Here is a 16,733-nt window from a genome sequence, read left to right as displayed (position 1 = left end):
AGATGCATTCTGAGCATCCAGAACAGTAATTTTAATGTTTTGAGAAGACCATAAAGTGGACACCATTTGACTTATGCAATTTGAAACTGTGGATATAAGTACTTTATTCTGAGAATAGGCAGCATTGATTTTATTAACATCCTGGTGTAAATAAGGTATCACCACATTTGTAGAACTCAAAAATGATATGATATGAATGATAGCTTGAGTTTTCATTAAAAAGACAACTGCAATGTGGTAAAATGTATTCATAAATATGAAAGAACAGGCTCTTAATGATTAACTATCGCATACTGTATTTTTTTTTTCTCCTCAAGATTTGTTTTTGCATAAGTTTGAAAAAACAACAGATCATACGTTTAGGATAAATTGCTTATCATGAATTTAATTTTTGAAGTGGCACTAATGACAACACTCATACTGAACATAATTTCACTTGCATAGACTGATTTTGGAGATCAAGCAATAATTGCAGATGGGCTTTCTGAGGTCCCAGATAGCTTTTCTGATTTCCTTTTCTAACTTTCAGAATTTAGTAAATTAGCATATGGTCCATTGATACTTATGTGTAGACACTAGTCCCTAGAGGCAACTATTTTTGGTTTCAAATCTGGGCAAATGCAGTCCCAGAAAATTCCAAATGTGACAAACAAGAAACAGGTGTTGTAAACAAGTCAATGCTGCTAAAAATACAAACTTGCAGAAACAAAGATAGTATTCTGACATGGTTTTGCACATAAGACTGACATGGTTTGCACATAAGACTGGCATAGCATGTTTCAAGTACACATATACGAGGTCTCTTAGATAATAAACCGACCCTTTTATTTTTTTTTTTTAACTATATGGATTTGAATGACATGCGATTACACCAATCATGCTTGAACCCTCGTGCGCATGCGTGAGTTTTTTCACGCGTGTCGGTGACGTCATTTCCCTGTGGGCCGGCCTTGAGTGAGATGTGGTCCCGCCCTCTCGGCTGAATTCCTTTGTTTCACACGCTGCTCGAGACGGCGCGCGTTGCTTTATCAAAATTTTTTCTGGACCTGTGAGGAATATCCGAGTGGACACTATTCGAGAAATTAAGCTGGTTTTCTGTGAAAAGTTTAACGGCTGATGAGAGATTATGGGGTGTTTCTGTCAGTGTAAGGACTTCCCATGGAGCGGGACGTCCTGCAGCGCTTCCAGGCGCTGTCGTCGGCCTGTTTCGAGCTGAAAACATCCTAATTTAAGGCTTAATTCACCCAGGACATCGTGAGAGAACAGAGAAGATTCAGAAGAGGCCGGCATGAGGAATTTATGCAGACATTCCACTGTTTAAGGACATTTTTTTAATGAAAGACGTACGCGCAAATTCGCCGAGTCGTTTCCGTGACGACTCGGCAAATCTGTGTGCGCCGCGACAGGAAAAACACCTCCGTGTTGAAAACCATTTGTAGAATTCAGGCGGCTTTTAATGGCTTTCAACAAGTGAGTAACTGAGAAATTGTTTAACAGCTTGGGCATGTTCCAACTTGCCCGTTAAGATTTCCAACGGAGGTGTTTTTCCTGCCGCGACCCCCCGCGGTCGGGTCCAGCCCGACATGCGACTCTGCCCGCACGTTCTTTCATTACAAAATGACCGTTAACAATGGAATGTCCGAATAAACTCCTCATGCCGACTTCTTCTGAAAGTTCTCTGTTCTCTGATGACTTACTGCGTCAACAGAGCCTGAAATGTGGAAGTTTTCAACTTGAAACGGCGAGACGCTGCCGCCTCGAAGCGCAGATCGCCGTCAGGCGCCGTGGACCGTCCTTAAAGCGACACTACCAGACCAAAATCTCTCATCAGCCGTTAAAATTTTTACCGAAAACCAGCTGAATTTATTGAATGGTGTCCACTCAGTTGTGCCTTACAGTTTTGAAAAAAATTTTATCAAACAAAGCAACAGTCTCTGAGCCATTCCTAAACAATGAAAAAAATCGACGAGCGGGTGGACGACTCCTCACTCAAAGACTGCCCACAGGCGAATGACGTAACCGACAGGCGTGAAAAAACTCTCGCATGCCCACGAGGGTTCAAGCATGTCTGATGTAATCACACGTGATTCAAATCCATATGGTTTTTGAAAAAATAATAAGGTCGGATACTTTTCTAATAGACCTCGTATGTCAGAAGGTGGGGGGGGACGTACCATATTCTGTCCCCCCTGGTTGAAAAGGTGGGGGGAGACATGTCCCCCCTATCCCCCACCAAATTGTGCCCATGTGCACACTGACTGCTGGCAAAGGCTCCAGCTCTCTGTGATCCTTAATTGGAATAAGTGGGAATAGAACCTGAAAGAATAATAATCAAGTTTTTAATACAAAAACAACATGAAAAATTACTCTGATCCATAAGAATGATAAAATATCTCCACACCTCAATATGTTGTGTGTGTTCCACTGTAAAGTTATCAGGATATCAGGCCAAATATCTCATGTCAACACATCACAACATCTTCTTGTGTGGCTGTAATAAAAATGGTGACAAGCAACCCCTGTCTCCCCAGCTTGATAACACACTGATCCAGATGGAACAGAATCTACCAGACTCTTGTCTTCATTTTCAAATGAAGCATGTCAATAATTGTCAGTCTACTGTTTTTCAGTTGCTATAGTGATCAGAAGTAGAATTCCTTAAAAAAGAATTTCATTAATTCCTAGACAAAATCAACTCAAAACAAAAGAAACAAGAGCAATCAGAGATTTCTGACATCTGCCAAGGGTTGACGAGGACTGAAAGTAAAATATATGTGATTCACATCGTGACCCGGACTTTACCTGGATGTAGATTCCACAACATAAGGCTATAATTGCATACTGATCCAGAATGATCCGACTGATCAAGATGTTGCAAAATACTAAACCATGAGTTTTCCATGGCCTAATATCTATCTGTGGTGCAAATTCTGTGAGAATCTGTGAAGCTGTTTTGACGTAATCCTTCAAAGCCTATATAAAGTGAAAACTTGATCCAGAATCCAGATCCAGATCACCTCCAACATTTAATGGAGTCTTCCGTGGCCTAATATCTATCTGTTGTGAAAATCTAATAAAAATCCATGCAGTACTTTTGACGTAATCCTGCTAAAAGACAGAAAAAGAAATAAATGCAAAATAAATACATTTTTAAGGTCAAGATCAAGGTCAAAGGTCACTTATACCAACACGTTTTTGGATTGAATCATGGTATTTATAATTCAATTTAAAAATTCTACTTTTTCTTTAAGTGGCAAGTCGAGAATCACATTTAAGTGTGAACAAACAGCATGGTTGCACTAGCTCCCTCTGGTGGCCGTTCTGATCTTAATGCGCACAACACATTCCATTTCAGGTCGGCTCTGTGTGCAGGATGTGCAGTACAGATTGGAAGACATATGAAGAGCGTTCCAATTTTCAGAGCTCATACGTATTCAGGCTTGTGTAAAGCCTTGTCAAGCAGGTGCCAAAACCCAAACAAATAAAAACCCTAAACTCTTTAGTCGATATACTTCCAGATCCAAATCCCCTGCTTGCTGTTGGAGCAGGCTGTACTGGCTCACACGGTCAGTCGGTTTATTCTTAGAACTGTGAGACAGTGATTCCATGCGCATCACATTCTCGTTCGTGTAAGAGGAGATCGAAAAGGACATCTCTGCCCCATTGCTGACCCCTCGTCTGTTTTTGGAAACTTTATAGAGTTTCGCATTTTAATGAATATACACACACCTAACCTGTTCATAATTGGTCAACATCCTCATTATCCACAGGAGACCTTAATTTTTAGCCTTCAACAAATAAAGATGCAGAGGAACAGCTGAGGATGTGTTGGCAGGGTGTGCGGCTGGCAAACACCCACAAGTCAGTCTATCAATGCAATACCCTTGATAGTATTGTTTCATATAAATACATGGCCTGTCTGGTCATGTCGAACTGCCATTGGGAAGGGACCCGGCAATGCAAAGCCCTTATGCAAAAATAGTGATAAAGTGAGGGCAGACAAACTGTGTGTGACTGTGGGGAGGAACAGACAATGGGACACCTGCTGGTCTGTCCACATCTGCTAATACCCTACACATAAGAGGACCTGGAAATGTTTACCCCAACCAAGCCAGATCCTGTGTACTGTACTGGATTGGAGTAGTGCTGTGACCCAAGAACAAGGCTAAGTAAAAAATTACATAGAAACATTCATTTTCTATATCCGTTTATTCCAATTAAGGGTCATTGGGGCAGCTGGAGCCTATCCCAGTGGTCATATTGTGATAGAGTACACCCTGGACAGGATGGCAGTCTCTCACAGGTCCACATATATACATAGACAAACACATTCTCACTGTCACTCACACCAGTTCAACTAATCTGCATGAGAACATGCAAACTCCACCCAGAAAGGACCAGGCAGGTGGAAAGCAGTCCCAGGACCTTACTGCTGTGAGGCAACAAGATGAACCACAAACCTACTGTGCCACCGCACAGAAACATTTTGAATTTTATGCCATATTGTGCAAAACACTACAACCATTTGTATACTTTGCCCAAGAGCACTGAGTCCTGTTTGGTGAATAACAGTTACACTGACAGTATTTCCAACACAAACTTCAAATATTTGCAGATGGTGTGTGTACTGAATTTGGAATAAATCAAATGTTGAGGGGATTGTGTGTGTGATACCAGAAAGGATAACTTATCAGTGGCGGCTCCAGAGATTTATTTCTGCAGGTGCTATGAGTGTGCTATGGGCTCATGTGTCACGATGGCTCTCTGCTACACTTTTGCCACATTCATGGGCATTTGTACACACAGCCATATTCTCATCTGCAACAGTCACTAATGACATACAGAATGACCAAAATCACACACAAACCTAGACTACTGTTCAATACAAATATTCACAGACCTACAAATGTAGCCTGTAGCCTCAGGGAAAAATGCAAACAGCAGGTAGAGGAAAAAAAAATATTCTTTCACCTACCATTGATTTCTTCATAACTTTACCACTTTGTTGTGGTTAAGAGCAAAAGCATCAATGATTTGGTTGCTGTACAGAGGCTGTGATCTCTGAGGAGTAATTGCCAGGAGTCACTGGTTTGTCTGTGCCTTCTGCTGTTCCTCAGGTCATTCTTTAGGTGACACAGACTTCACTTCTTTCCAATTCCACTCATGTATATTTTGGCAGCAAAAACTGAACCATTTCAACAACTTGAAACTACACTCACTACAGTATGACATCATCATTGATGCTGGAAAAACTTGTCCATGCCTATGTCTCCTCTAGGCTTGACTACTGTAACTCCCTGCTCTTTGGGATCTCTGGAAAAAACCTTCAAACCTTCATTCAAAACAGTGCAGCTAGAACTCTGATGAGAGTACGTAAACAGGAACACATTACACCTACGTATACTCCATAACCTTCACGGGCTCCCCATTACCTACAGAATCAATTTTAAGATTGCTTTCATCACCCACCAATGCATCCATGGCAATGCTCCCCCATATACCTCAAAGACCTCCTCACTCCCCACACATCCTCCCGTTCCCTCTGTTCATACAACACTAATCTTCTCCATCTCCCTCACACCAAACTTCACACCATGGGAGAAAGGGCCTTGTGTTCAGCTGCCCTTCATATTTGGAACTCCCTCCCTGACCATCTGAGGGCTCCACAAACTGTGGAATCTTTTAAAAAAGCCTCAAAGCATACCTGTTTAGACAGGCCTATCACAGGTCTCAATAATTTGAATCTGTTGCATCTTAGTCTTTTTATTCGATTTTAGTATTTTATTTTGGTTTCATTGTATTTCATTGTATCATTGTATGCTGACCATTTTTATCTTAAGATTTTCTGTTTTTTATTCTCTTATTTATCCTTGTTTTTTTTTTTTCCTGGAGCACTTTGAGATTTTTATTCATAAAAGGTGCATTATAAATGAAATTTATTATTATTATTATTATTATTATTATTATTATTATTATTATTATTATTATTATTATCATGACATTGCTGAACATGATGTCATTGAACGTCACGTTACACTCATTTTGTCTAAAATAATCAGTTCTGTTGATGAATGATCATTTTCTTTATGAGTGAAATATTTATCTAATCACATAAGTCTGAAAATGCCAGAAGTGTCTTACTGTGGAAAAGTGAAAGGATGATGTCATCACCCTGCTTCTGTAACATGTTGTTAACAGTGTAATTTAATAGCCTAATTTAGTGTATTATTGTTTTTTTCTTCTTGTTGGTGGTGGGACAAAGTGCTGATGTCCTCCAGCTGTCTGAGACACTCACCCAGAGCAGAGCAAACAGATGCTGAGGGACATCTTTAAAAATCCTTAAAAAACCTTAAAAAAAACTTTTACAAGTAACTTCCATCATAACGAATTAACGCATTTCCAGACGTCATCTTCCAAAACAAAGGTTTCATGTGAAGAACAATTTTCATCTGTGATGACGAATTCTGGCAACAGGTCAGATTAAACGACTTTATTAAATATGTGTACCGCCTTGTAAAGTTTTAGCGTCTGTTGCTATATTAATTAGCCCCACATCGTCTTCTCCATTTTTTGTAGAAGTGTTACAGCGCTACATACAGGCCTGGCATGTGTACTACAGCATTTTCACACGGTTTCACTGGATCTGTGACAACAGAGATACTTCTTGAATGGAACACTTTTTGAAAATGACAAAGAAAAAGACTGTATTGTAGACGTTCAGTTTCAGTGTGGACAAGGCCTTAAAAATATGGGATGACATTAAATTAAAATAATAAATGAGGAATTTTTGGGGGACAGGAGGGGCTATGAGTAATCCAGAGGGAGTTCTCGCACTCCCTAGTGCCCCTCTGATGCCGCCCATGTAACTTATACATTAACCCTCAAGCGACCAAGCCATTTTAGCGACTAATATAGCCAAGTGGGGTTGTTTATAACCCAAATTCACTTTATGTTGGAATATTTCTATATGAATGATTGTTTTAGGGTTCTTCATATTTATTTCACTCTCACTGTCCATCATCCTTTTTATCCTCACTCTGGGCATCAAGAATCAGTCTCAATGCTTGTGCAGCTGTAAATCTTGCTATTCTAGATCTGTTGGCCATGTTTCCCCACAAAACAGTAAAAATATAATGATTAGAGTTAGCAAATTACAATACCATCTGACACTATAATGTTTAAAATCTCATATATCTCCCTCGGGTCATAAGTGATCCTGCACAAGTTTGGATTATATTTGCTGCACGGATTGTCCAATCCTTGCAAAATTCTGTGAACAAATGCAAGACAAATAGATTAACAAATCCATGGTAGGAAACTTTTTTCAGGTTAAAATTAGGAAAATGGTGCACAAGAATATTTGCCCAGGGTCATAAATGACCCCATTCGGTTGCTTGAGGGTTAAATACGTGATTACATTTTCACTCCATGATTATATTATTTGGAAACTGATATGAACATTTAAGAAAATCTCTTGCAAAAAGATGAATAATCAGTGTGAGTTCAGCACTTGAGTCATTGTCAATCAGTCACATTAACAGCACTTTGGCCATATCTTTCACTTGGTGCTAAGTGGGACACGGTAATCATTACTAGTTTATAATCATCACTGTTGTCATTATCATACCCAGCACCTGTGTCCTCTAGATCACAGCTCCATTTCTGCTAATTGGTGCATCCATGAACAAGTCTGGTCAGAAAATGAGATGTGGTCAAATGCAAATCTGGCACATTCCTGTTGTCCCTCACCAGACACCATTTGTACTTTACACCACCAAAATCCAGTTCTAAAAATGAGTAATTGGTTTGTGGAATTTAAACACCCGATATTCAGATGCACCTTACATAAGTGGGTTCACAACACAAGTACAATCTACACACAGAGTCCAGTACACTAGAAAAGGAACATGAAACTGAATTGCACATGAAGAATAATAAAAAAATAAAACAACAACCTAAAACAGTGTGCAGGGAAGTGGTTTGACAAGTGACTGGTTGATTTAATGATATACCTACAAAATACCTATGTATATCGACAGAACTGGACAAATCCAACCCCATTCCGGTCACCTTGGCACTCAGTTTACATGAGGTTGTGACAAGGACTTGAACATGACCAAAATGGATTTGTATCCAGCGCTTTAGATGGTACGCTATAGATTCTCAAGATAGTGTCATTGAGCAGGTGTCTCTATTAATTGACAGATATGATGCAATTGGATGATAAAATACTGGATGGACAACAAACTTAGTAGCTAAAAATAAAGGACCATTCAACACTGTTCAACAACAAAGACTAAAAGGAAACAATCAAAGCATTCAGTTTGATCATTTACAATTGTGCACAATAGTTTGCATGTAAAAATAAATTTTGAAACTGAAAATTCAATGTTTGTTCTTGAATTTTATAATGATTTAAAAAGTAGAATTAAAATAAAAATAAGTGTAAGATATATATTTTTCAGTTTAAATATATTTTTGATTCAGCTCTGTAATTATTTTAATCAAATAATTTATTTTCATTCATATTTATTTTTTTCATCTTCAGATCTTTTTTTTTCACTTTCAGATCTTATTTTTTCAGTTTCAAACTTTTGGCCCCGTTCTGGTGTATGAGGCCGTGGCTTCGATTGAGAGGGGCATGGAATTGTGAGTGACAGCACAGCAATCAGTCCTCACATGATGTTGCTTTCAGGAAACGTGAGTACTTTGATAGATAATGACTCTGCTCCAGTCTCCATCGGGGATTACTATGCGGCTGGTGCGTGAAAGAAAATAGAGAGAATGAAAGCTTATTACGAGGCTTTAAACCCTCGAGATAAAGCTGTTTATTGTGACCGATGTGTAGCAGTTGGTTCAGTGGATCCGTATGTTGTACCGGATAGTGAATTTAATGACGATGTAACAAAGTGGCCGGCAGTTTCACAGCGTAAACTTAATGTGACCAGAACCAAGCAGACTGCCGTAAATCCAAAGCCAAAGCCGGAAGAGCACTCCGGCTACCGGCAGTGTGAAGAAGCCTCACTGTTACAGGCCCAGCACTGAGGCGCTGAGAGAGATCCACCGCTACCAGAAATTCACCGAGCTGCCGATCTGCAAGCTGCTGACCAGGTCAGCCTTGCCGGCCTCCTGCAGAGCATCACAGCGGAGCTCTGAAAGCGAAGGTCAGTCTTGAAGTCCTGAGTGATTTCTCTCACCAGGTGCTGGAAGGGCAGCTTGCGGATCAGCAGCTCGGTGGATTTCTGGTAGCGGCGGAGTGCCACAGTGCTGGGCCTGTAATGGTGAGGGTTCTTAATGCCGCCGGTAGCCGGAGCGCTCTTCCGGGTGGCTCTGGATTTGGATTTACGGGCGGTCTGCTTGGTTCTGTCTATATTAATGCTTCCTTCAGATCTGTTGAGCCAGGTCTCTCTGTGTGTCACTTAGAAAGCTTGTAACACTTCACTGCTTGATGGACAATAACTGCTGGCAGCCTGTAAAATGAGCGACCTGCCTCATTTTCATGCGGCGATGCTGCACTGCGTTCACGGTCTTGTGTAGATTTGGGACACATTGTTTTTTTAGGTATAGGTGTTAAACTTTACAATCTTGCATATTTTCCAGTTTTTAAACATCAAAAATGACCAAGAGTGGTCTAGAATTACTTGTAATAGACATCATTAGCATCACTTTATTTACAGGTATCAAGACAATACAGTGGAGAGAAAGTGTTAAGTCATTATCTATCAAAGTACCCACGTTTCCTGAAAGCAATATCATGTGAGGACTGACTGCTCTGCTGTTACTCACAATTCCACGCCCCTCTCAATCGAAGCCACGCCCTCCCACGCCAGAACGGGGCCAAAAGTTTGAAACTGAAAAAATAAGATCTGAAAATGAAAAAAGATCTGAAGATGAAAAAAAGAAATATGAATGAAATTAAATCATTTGATCAAAATAATTACAGAGCTGAATCAAAAATTTATTTAATCTGAAAAATATATATCTTACACTTATTTTTATTTTGATAATACTTTTTAAATTATTATAAAATTCAAGAACATACATTGAATTTTCAGTTTCAAAATTTTTTTTTCAATCTTTTTTGTTTTCAGATTACAAAACTTTTGGCCTGGATTTAGCTCCATGAAGCCCTTTATTGTCAAACAACTGTGTTTGCTCTTTTTAAATCATAATGACAACAGAAACTATCCAAATGACCCTAAATCAAAAGTTTACATGCCCCAGTTCTTAATACCATGTATTGCCCCCTTTAACATCAGTGACAGCTTGGAGTCTTTTGTGGTAGTTGTGGATGAGGCTCTTTATTGTCTCTGATGGTAAAGCTGCTCATTCTTCTTGCCTCCAGTTCTTGTAAATTCCATCATTGAGCCCCAGAGTGGCTCAATGATGTTGAGGTCAGAAGCCTGAGATGGCCACTCCAGAACCTTCACTTTATTCTGCTGAAACCAATGACAGGTTGACTTGGCCTTGCATTTTGGATTGTTGTCATGTTGGAATGTCCAAGTATGTCCCATGTGCAGCTTCTGGGGTGATGAGTGCAGATTTTCTACCAGTATTTTCTGATAAGATGCTGCATTCATCCTGTCATCAATTTTGACCAAGTTTCTTGTGCCTTTGTAGCTCACACATCCCCAAAACATCAGCGATCCACTTCCATATTTCACAGTAGGCATGGTTTACCTTTCATCATAGGCCTTGTTGATTTCTCTCAAAATGTAATGTTTATGGTTGTGCCAAAAAGTTTAATTTTGGTCTCATAACTACAAATGACTTCACTGTGCTGTTTGGTGTATTGCAAGTGGGATACTTTGTGGCATTTGCATAGTAATGGCTTTGTTCTGGTGATTCAACCATGCAGCCCATTTTTCTTCAAGTGCCTCCTTATTGTGCATCTTGAAACAACCACACCACTTTTTTCAGAGAGTCCTGTATTTGAGCTATCTATTTAAGTTATTTGTGAGTTTTCTTTGCATCCTGAACAATTTTCCTGGCAGTTGTTGCTGAAATTTCTGTTGTTCTACCTGACCGTGATTTGGTTCCAACAGAATCCCTCATTTTCCATTTCTTAATTGGAGTTTGAACACTGCTGATTGGCATTCTCAGTCCCTTGGATATCTTTTTATATCCCTTTCCTGTTTCATACAATTCAGCTACCTTTTCTTTGACAGTTCTTTTGATTTCCCCATAACTCAGAAATCAGAAACATCAGTGCAGCAAAGGATGAAAGAAGCAAGGGTCTGTGAAAAGCCCAGGAACTCGCTGACCTTTTATACACACACACACACACACACACACACACACACACACACACACACACACACACACACACACACACACACACACACACACACACACACACACACACACACACACACACACACACACACACAATGATTACAAGCAAACAGATCACAGGTGAGGATGCTATATTTTGTAGCCATTCAAACCCATTTGTGTCAACTTGTGCGCATGTTGTCAGCCCAAAATCACCAGGGTATGTTAACATTTGATCAGGATAATTTTGTTAGTTTCAGTTATTGTGATTTTAAAAAGTAAACACCGTTATTTGACAATAAATGGCTTCACCCAACCACCAACCATGAGCAGAAAAAAAAGTTTTTGTGTTATTCATATTTCTGAAAAATGGCCAAAAAATAAAAATTCTGCCAAGGAATGTAAACCTTTGAGCACAACTGTAACAATTAAAAATTCACCTGACATCGGAACATCAGGAAGGTGAGTGCTAACTTTTTGTGAACAGCACAAAGTGAAATCGTGCGAAATACTTTGTGCAGTGCAGGAAGCAAATAGGTCATGGCAGTCGTGCAGAGATGCAGAAGGCAGATTTGAACCAGGTGGCAAAAGTATGCATCCTGTTGTGGGTTTTGACTGTGAGGAATTTCACAGCTCACATGTGTAAGGATGAGAACTGGCACACCATATGATCCATAATGAAACATAATCTGTATGATTCCTCAGTCACTCAGAGAAGGTGTTGTCGGAAGCCGTGATTCTTAAAGAAACGTACCGCCATCTTGCTTCTTCCTCTTGTTCCCACCGAGGAGATGAGATGAGCAGGAGGCCTGGATCGTCTTCGGCATTCGTCTCCTTCGATCGGGACTTGGTTTGAAGTAGATTTTGGTGTGTGTCCCCACTGCAAAAACATCACAGCGACAATCAAGTCTGGCTCCGTCGCTGTCCTGCCCGGACAGACAAGGACAGGATGGTCTCAGCGGTGGCCGGGGAAAAAGAAAACAAGAGGCTGAGGTCACGAGCTGGGGAAGTGAAATCTCCACTCTGGATGCAGCTTGTCAGAGGCAGACAAAGGAGCTTGTATGTGTGGACAGTCGTTTGAGAGGACAAGGATTATGACCTTGTCAGATATCCCAGTAAAAATGTCTTGTCTCGCCTAGTTGGCCGTCATTAGTTAAAGCTGGTAATGGTGAATGCCTGGGATGGTTATGCAGATGCCTGGGAGGCATGCAGTTCCCTCTCGACCATTCCTAATGAACCAAATCATACATACTCGCATCCACACAACAGACTCTCTGTGTGCTACTTACATGTGGACCCCTAAAGAGCACTTTTGTTCCTGAATGCTAGCTCAAGTTGGATATTTCATGAAATGCACCACCATGAGAAGAGCCCTTTTGCATGGTTCTAGTTGTAACCTCCAACACACAATAGCTGTCTGTTCCCGCTGCTCCATTGTGACCCGGCTAAACCACTACAGACACCGCTGTCACAGAAATCAAACATGCAACAGATTCAGGCCAGAAAGTCAGTATGTGTCCTATAAGTCCACAGTGTCGCAGACTGATTATATCATCACACCTCACATGCTTCACAATGTCTGAATGTAAATACATAATTCTGTTGAACACCTGCTGCTAACAGGTCCTATAATTCCACTGGGATTTCCTCTCAACAAAATAAAGTAAATTGATTTCAGGAATTTTAAAAGCATGACCAAGTATGCAGCAAGTGCTTTGCAAGAATGTGCACAGTATCAGCCGTGTCTGCGTGCACACATTCCAAACACTGGACAGCTGCTAAAGGGAAACTTAGCAAATGGGGCTAAACATCTTGTGAAAATTGCTAATCAGAAAAGTTAGTTTGACACTTACTTGTTTCTTGCGGGTGGTGCTGGGTGTGTTGGTGGGGGAGGAGCTTACACTCAGCGCCTCCTCTATGTCCACATTAAGCTGGTCAAGTTTCATTATCAGCTGGATCATAGATGCTGACCAAGAAGAGTGGACTTGTGGATCCTCCTGTAGGAAAACAAAAAATTACTGAAATTAGGACAGAAATCTGTGGAGCCTTATGTCCCTTCCTGTGCTCTGTGTTCATATGATGCAGATCGACTGTGTGTCCCCACAGTTAAAAAGAAGGCAGCACACTACAGGGTATGTACCTGTATCGTAGAAGGCAGAACACATCTCAGGACTGCTTGACTCTGTGTGTGCATCTGTCTGTTTGTGTGAAAAATATGTATGAGATGTCTTGACAAAAACTTTTTGTATTAAGGTGAAACTTTACACAAGGTCACCTCATTAAAACCACAGATACATTCACCGTTAGGCTCAACAATGCAGGTTAGGGTAAGTTTTTGCCATCGTTTAGAATTTGTAACTTAAGGCATTATTCTTCTTCTTTTAACATACTATTGTATGGATATTAGATGAATAAGTATTAAAGGTTATAGTTAAAATTTTCTTCTTTTTGCATGATTGTTTTACTTGTGTTTTATGATTATGGTTTTACAACTTTTTATGCATGTGTTTTTTAATTGGTTTCACTATGTACAGATTTGTTTTTAATTGTTATGATGTTGAAAAACATTTTATAACTACATTTCATAGTACTTTTAAAATTATTATTATTAGCAGTAGTACGACTACAACCCCTGGCAAAAATTATGGAATCACCAGCCTCTGAGGATGTTCATTCAGTTGTTTAATTTTGTAGAAAAAAAGCAGATCACAGACATGACACAAAACTAAAGTCATTTCAAATGGCAACTTTCTGGCTTTAAGAAACACTATAAGAAATCAAGAAAAAAAGATTGTGGCAGTCAGTAACGGTTACTTTTTTAGACCAAGCAGAGGAAAAAAATATGGAATCACTCAATTCTGAGGAAAAAATTATGGAATCACCCTGTAAATTTTCATCCCCAAAACTAACACCTGCATCATATCAGATCTGCTCGTTAGTCTGCATCTAAAAAGGAGTGAACACACCTTGGAGAGCTGTTGCACCAAGTGGACTGACATGAATCATGGCTCCAACACGAGAGATGTCAATTGAAACAAAGGAGAGGATTATCAAACTCTTAAAAGAGAGTAAATCATCATGCAATGTTGCAAAGGATGTTGGTTATTCACAGTTAGCTGTGTCTAAACTCTGGACCAAATACAAACAACATGGGAAGGTTGTTAAAGGCAAACATACTGGTAGACCAAGGAAGACATCAAAGCGTCAAGACAGAAAACTTAAAACAATATGTCTCAAAAATCGAAAAATGCACAACAAAACAAATGAGGAACGAATGAGAGGAAACTGGAGTCAACGTCTGTGACCGAACTGTAAGAAACCGCCTAAAGGAAATGGGATTTACATACAGAAAAGCTAAACAAAAGCCATCATTAACACCTAAACAGAAAAAAAACAAGGTTACAATGGGCTAAGGAAAAACATTCATGGACTGTGGATGACTGGATGAAAGTCATATTCAGTGATGAATCTCGAATCTGCATTGGGCAAGGTGATGATGCTGGAACTTTTGTTTGGTGCCGTTCCAATGAGATTTATAATGATGACTGCCTGAAGAGAACATTTAAATTTCCACAGTCATTGATGATATGGGGCTGCATGTAAGGTAAAGGCACTGGGGAGATGGCTGTCATTACATCATCAATAAATGCACAAGTTTACGTTGATATTTTGGACAATTGAAAGGATGTTTGGGGATGTTTCAAGATGATAATGCATCTTGCCATAGAGCAAAAACTGCGACAACATTCCTTGTAAAAAGACACATAGGGTCAATGTCAACGAGTAGATCTGATTTGATGCAGGTGTTAGTTTGGGGGATGAAAATTTACAGGGTGATTCCATAATTGTTTCCTCAGAATTGAGTGATTCCATATTTTTTTCCTCTGCTTGGTCTAAAAAAGTAACCGTTACTGACTGCCACAATCTTTTTTTCTTGATTTCTTATAGTGTTTCTTAAAGTCAGAAAGTTGTCATTTGAAATGACTTTAGTTTTGTGTCATGTCTGTGATCTGCTTTTTGTCTACAAAATCAAACAACTGAATGAACATCCTCCGAGGCCGGTGATTCCATAATTTTTGCCAGGGGTTGTATTCCTTGGAATTGTGTTTTCATCTTGGATGCAATCATTTGGGCACCCTTTTGCAAATTACTACTTTTTTTATTTTAATAACATCAAATATAAGTTGTAAATTTCAGGCTTCCATGTGGAATGGGTTTACACTTCATGGTATTAAATTTTAATATGAAAATAAAACTACAGCATGCTAAAACCCCTGGCAAAAATTATGGAATCACCGGCCTCGGAGGATGTTCATTCAGTTGTTTAATTTTATAGAAAAAAAGCAGATCACAGACATGACACAAAACTAAAGTCATTTCAAATGGCAACTTTCTGGCTTTAAGAAACACTATAAGAAATCAGGAAAAAAAACATTTTGGCAGTCAGTAATGGGCAGTTACTTTTTTAGACCAAGCAGAGGGAAAAATATGGAATCACTCAATTCTGAGGAAAAAATTATGGAATCATGAAAAACAAAAGAACATTCCAACACATCACTAGTATTTTGTTGCACCACCTCTGGCTTTTATAACAGCTTGCAGTCTCTGAGGCATGGACTTAATGAGTGACAAACAGTACTCTTTATCAATCTGGCTCCAACTTTCTCTGATTGCTGTTGCCAGATCAGCTTTGCAGGTTGGAGCCTCGTCATGGACCATTTTCTTCAACTTCCACCAAAGATTTTCAATTGGATTAAGATCCGGACTATTTGCAGGCCATGACATTGACCCTATGTGTCTTTTTGCAAGGAATGTTTTCACAGTTTTTGCTCTGTGGCAAGATGCATTATCATCTTGAAAAATGATTTCATCATCCCCAAACATCCTTTCAATTGATGGGATAAGAAAACTGCCCAAAATATCAACGTAAACTTGTGCATTTATTGATGATGTAATGACAGCCATCTGCCCAGTGCCTTTACCTGACATGCAGCCCCATATCATCAATGACTGTGGAAATGTACATGTTCTCTTCAGGCAGTCATCTTTATAAATCTCATTGGAACGGCACCAAACAAAAGTTCCAGCATCATCACCTTGCCCAATGCAGATTCGAGATTCATCACTGAATATGACTTTCATCCAGTCATCCACAGTCCACGATTGCTTTTCCTTAGCCCATTGTAACCTTGTTTTTTTTTCTGTTTAGGTGTTAATGATGGCTTTCATTTAGCTTTTCTGTATGTAAATCCCATTTCCTTTAGGCGGTTTCTTACAGTTCGGTCACAGACGTTGACTCCAGTATCCTTCCATTCATTCCTCATTTGTTTTGTTGTGCATTTTCGATTTTTGAGACATATTGTGTTATGTGTCGGACGCGGTCGGAGTACCGACCCAGCGTTTGACAGGACCCAGCATAAAATGAGCAGAGCATGGTTCAAAGGATAACACATTTTAAT

General features: G+C 39.6%; 1 protein-coding gene across 3 annotated transcripts in view; it reads right to left on the bottom strand.

Annotated features, from left to right (window-relative positions):
- stard13b (StAR-related lipid transfer (START) domain containing 13b) overlaps nt 1-16,733 on the bottom strand; it is a 242,541-nt gene that overhangs the window by 205,268 nt on the left and 20,540 nt on the right. For 2 of the 3 annotated variants that reach the window (XM_034168385.1, XM_034168386.1), the window contains exons 3-4: nt 13,128-13,271; nt 12,029-12,154 (exon numbers count right to left, since the gene is read on the bottom strand). In XM_034168385.1, the coding sequence (XP_034024276.1) occupies nt 12,029-12,154; nt 13,128-13,271 (270 nt within the window). The remainder of the gene's footprint in view (nt 1-12,028; nt 12,155-13,127; nt 13,272-16,733) is intronic. The other variant, XM_034168387.1, reaches the window with a different exon arrangement.

This window comes from Thalassophryne amazonica, chromosome 4, assembly GCF_902500255.1.
Source record: "Thalassophryne amazonica chromosome 4, fThaAma1.1, whole genome shotgun sequence".
NCBI lineage: Eukaryota > Metazoa > Chordata > Actinopteri > Batrachoidiformes > Batrachoididae > Thalassophryne > Thalassophryne amazonica.
This window is presented reverse-complemented; position numbering and strand designations above follow the sequence as displayed.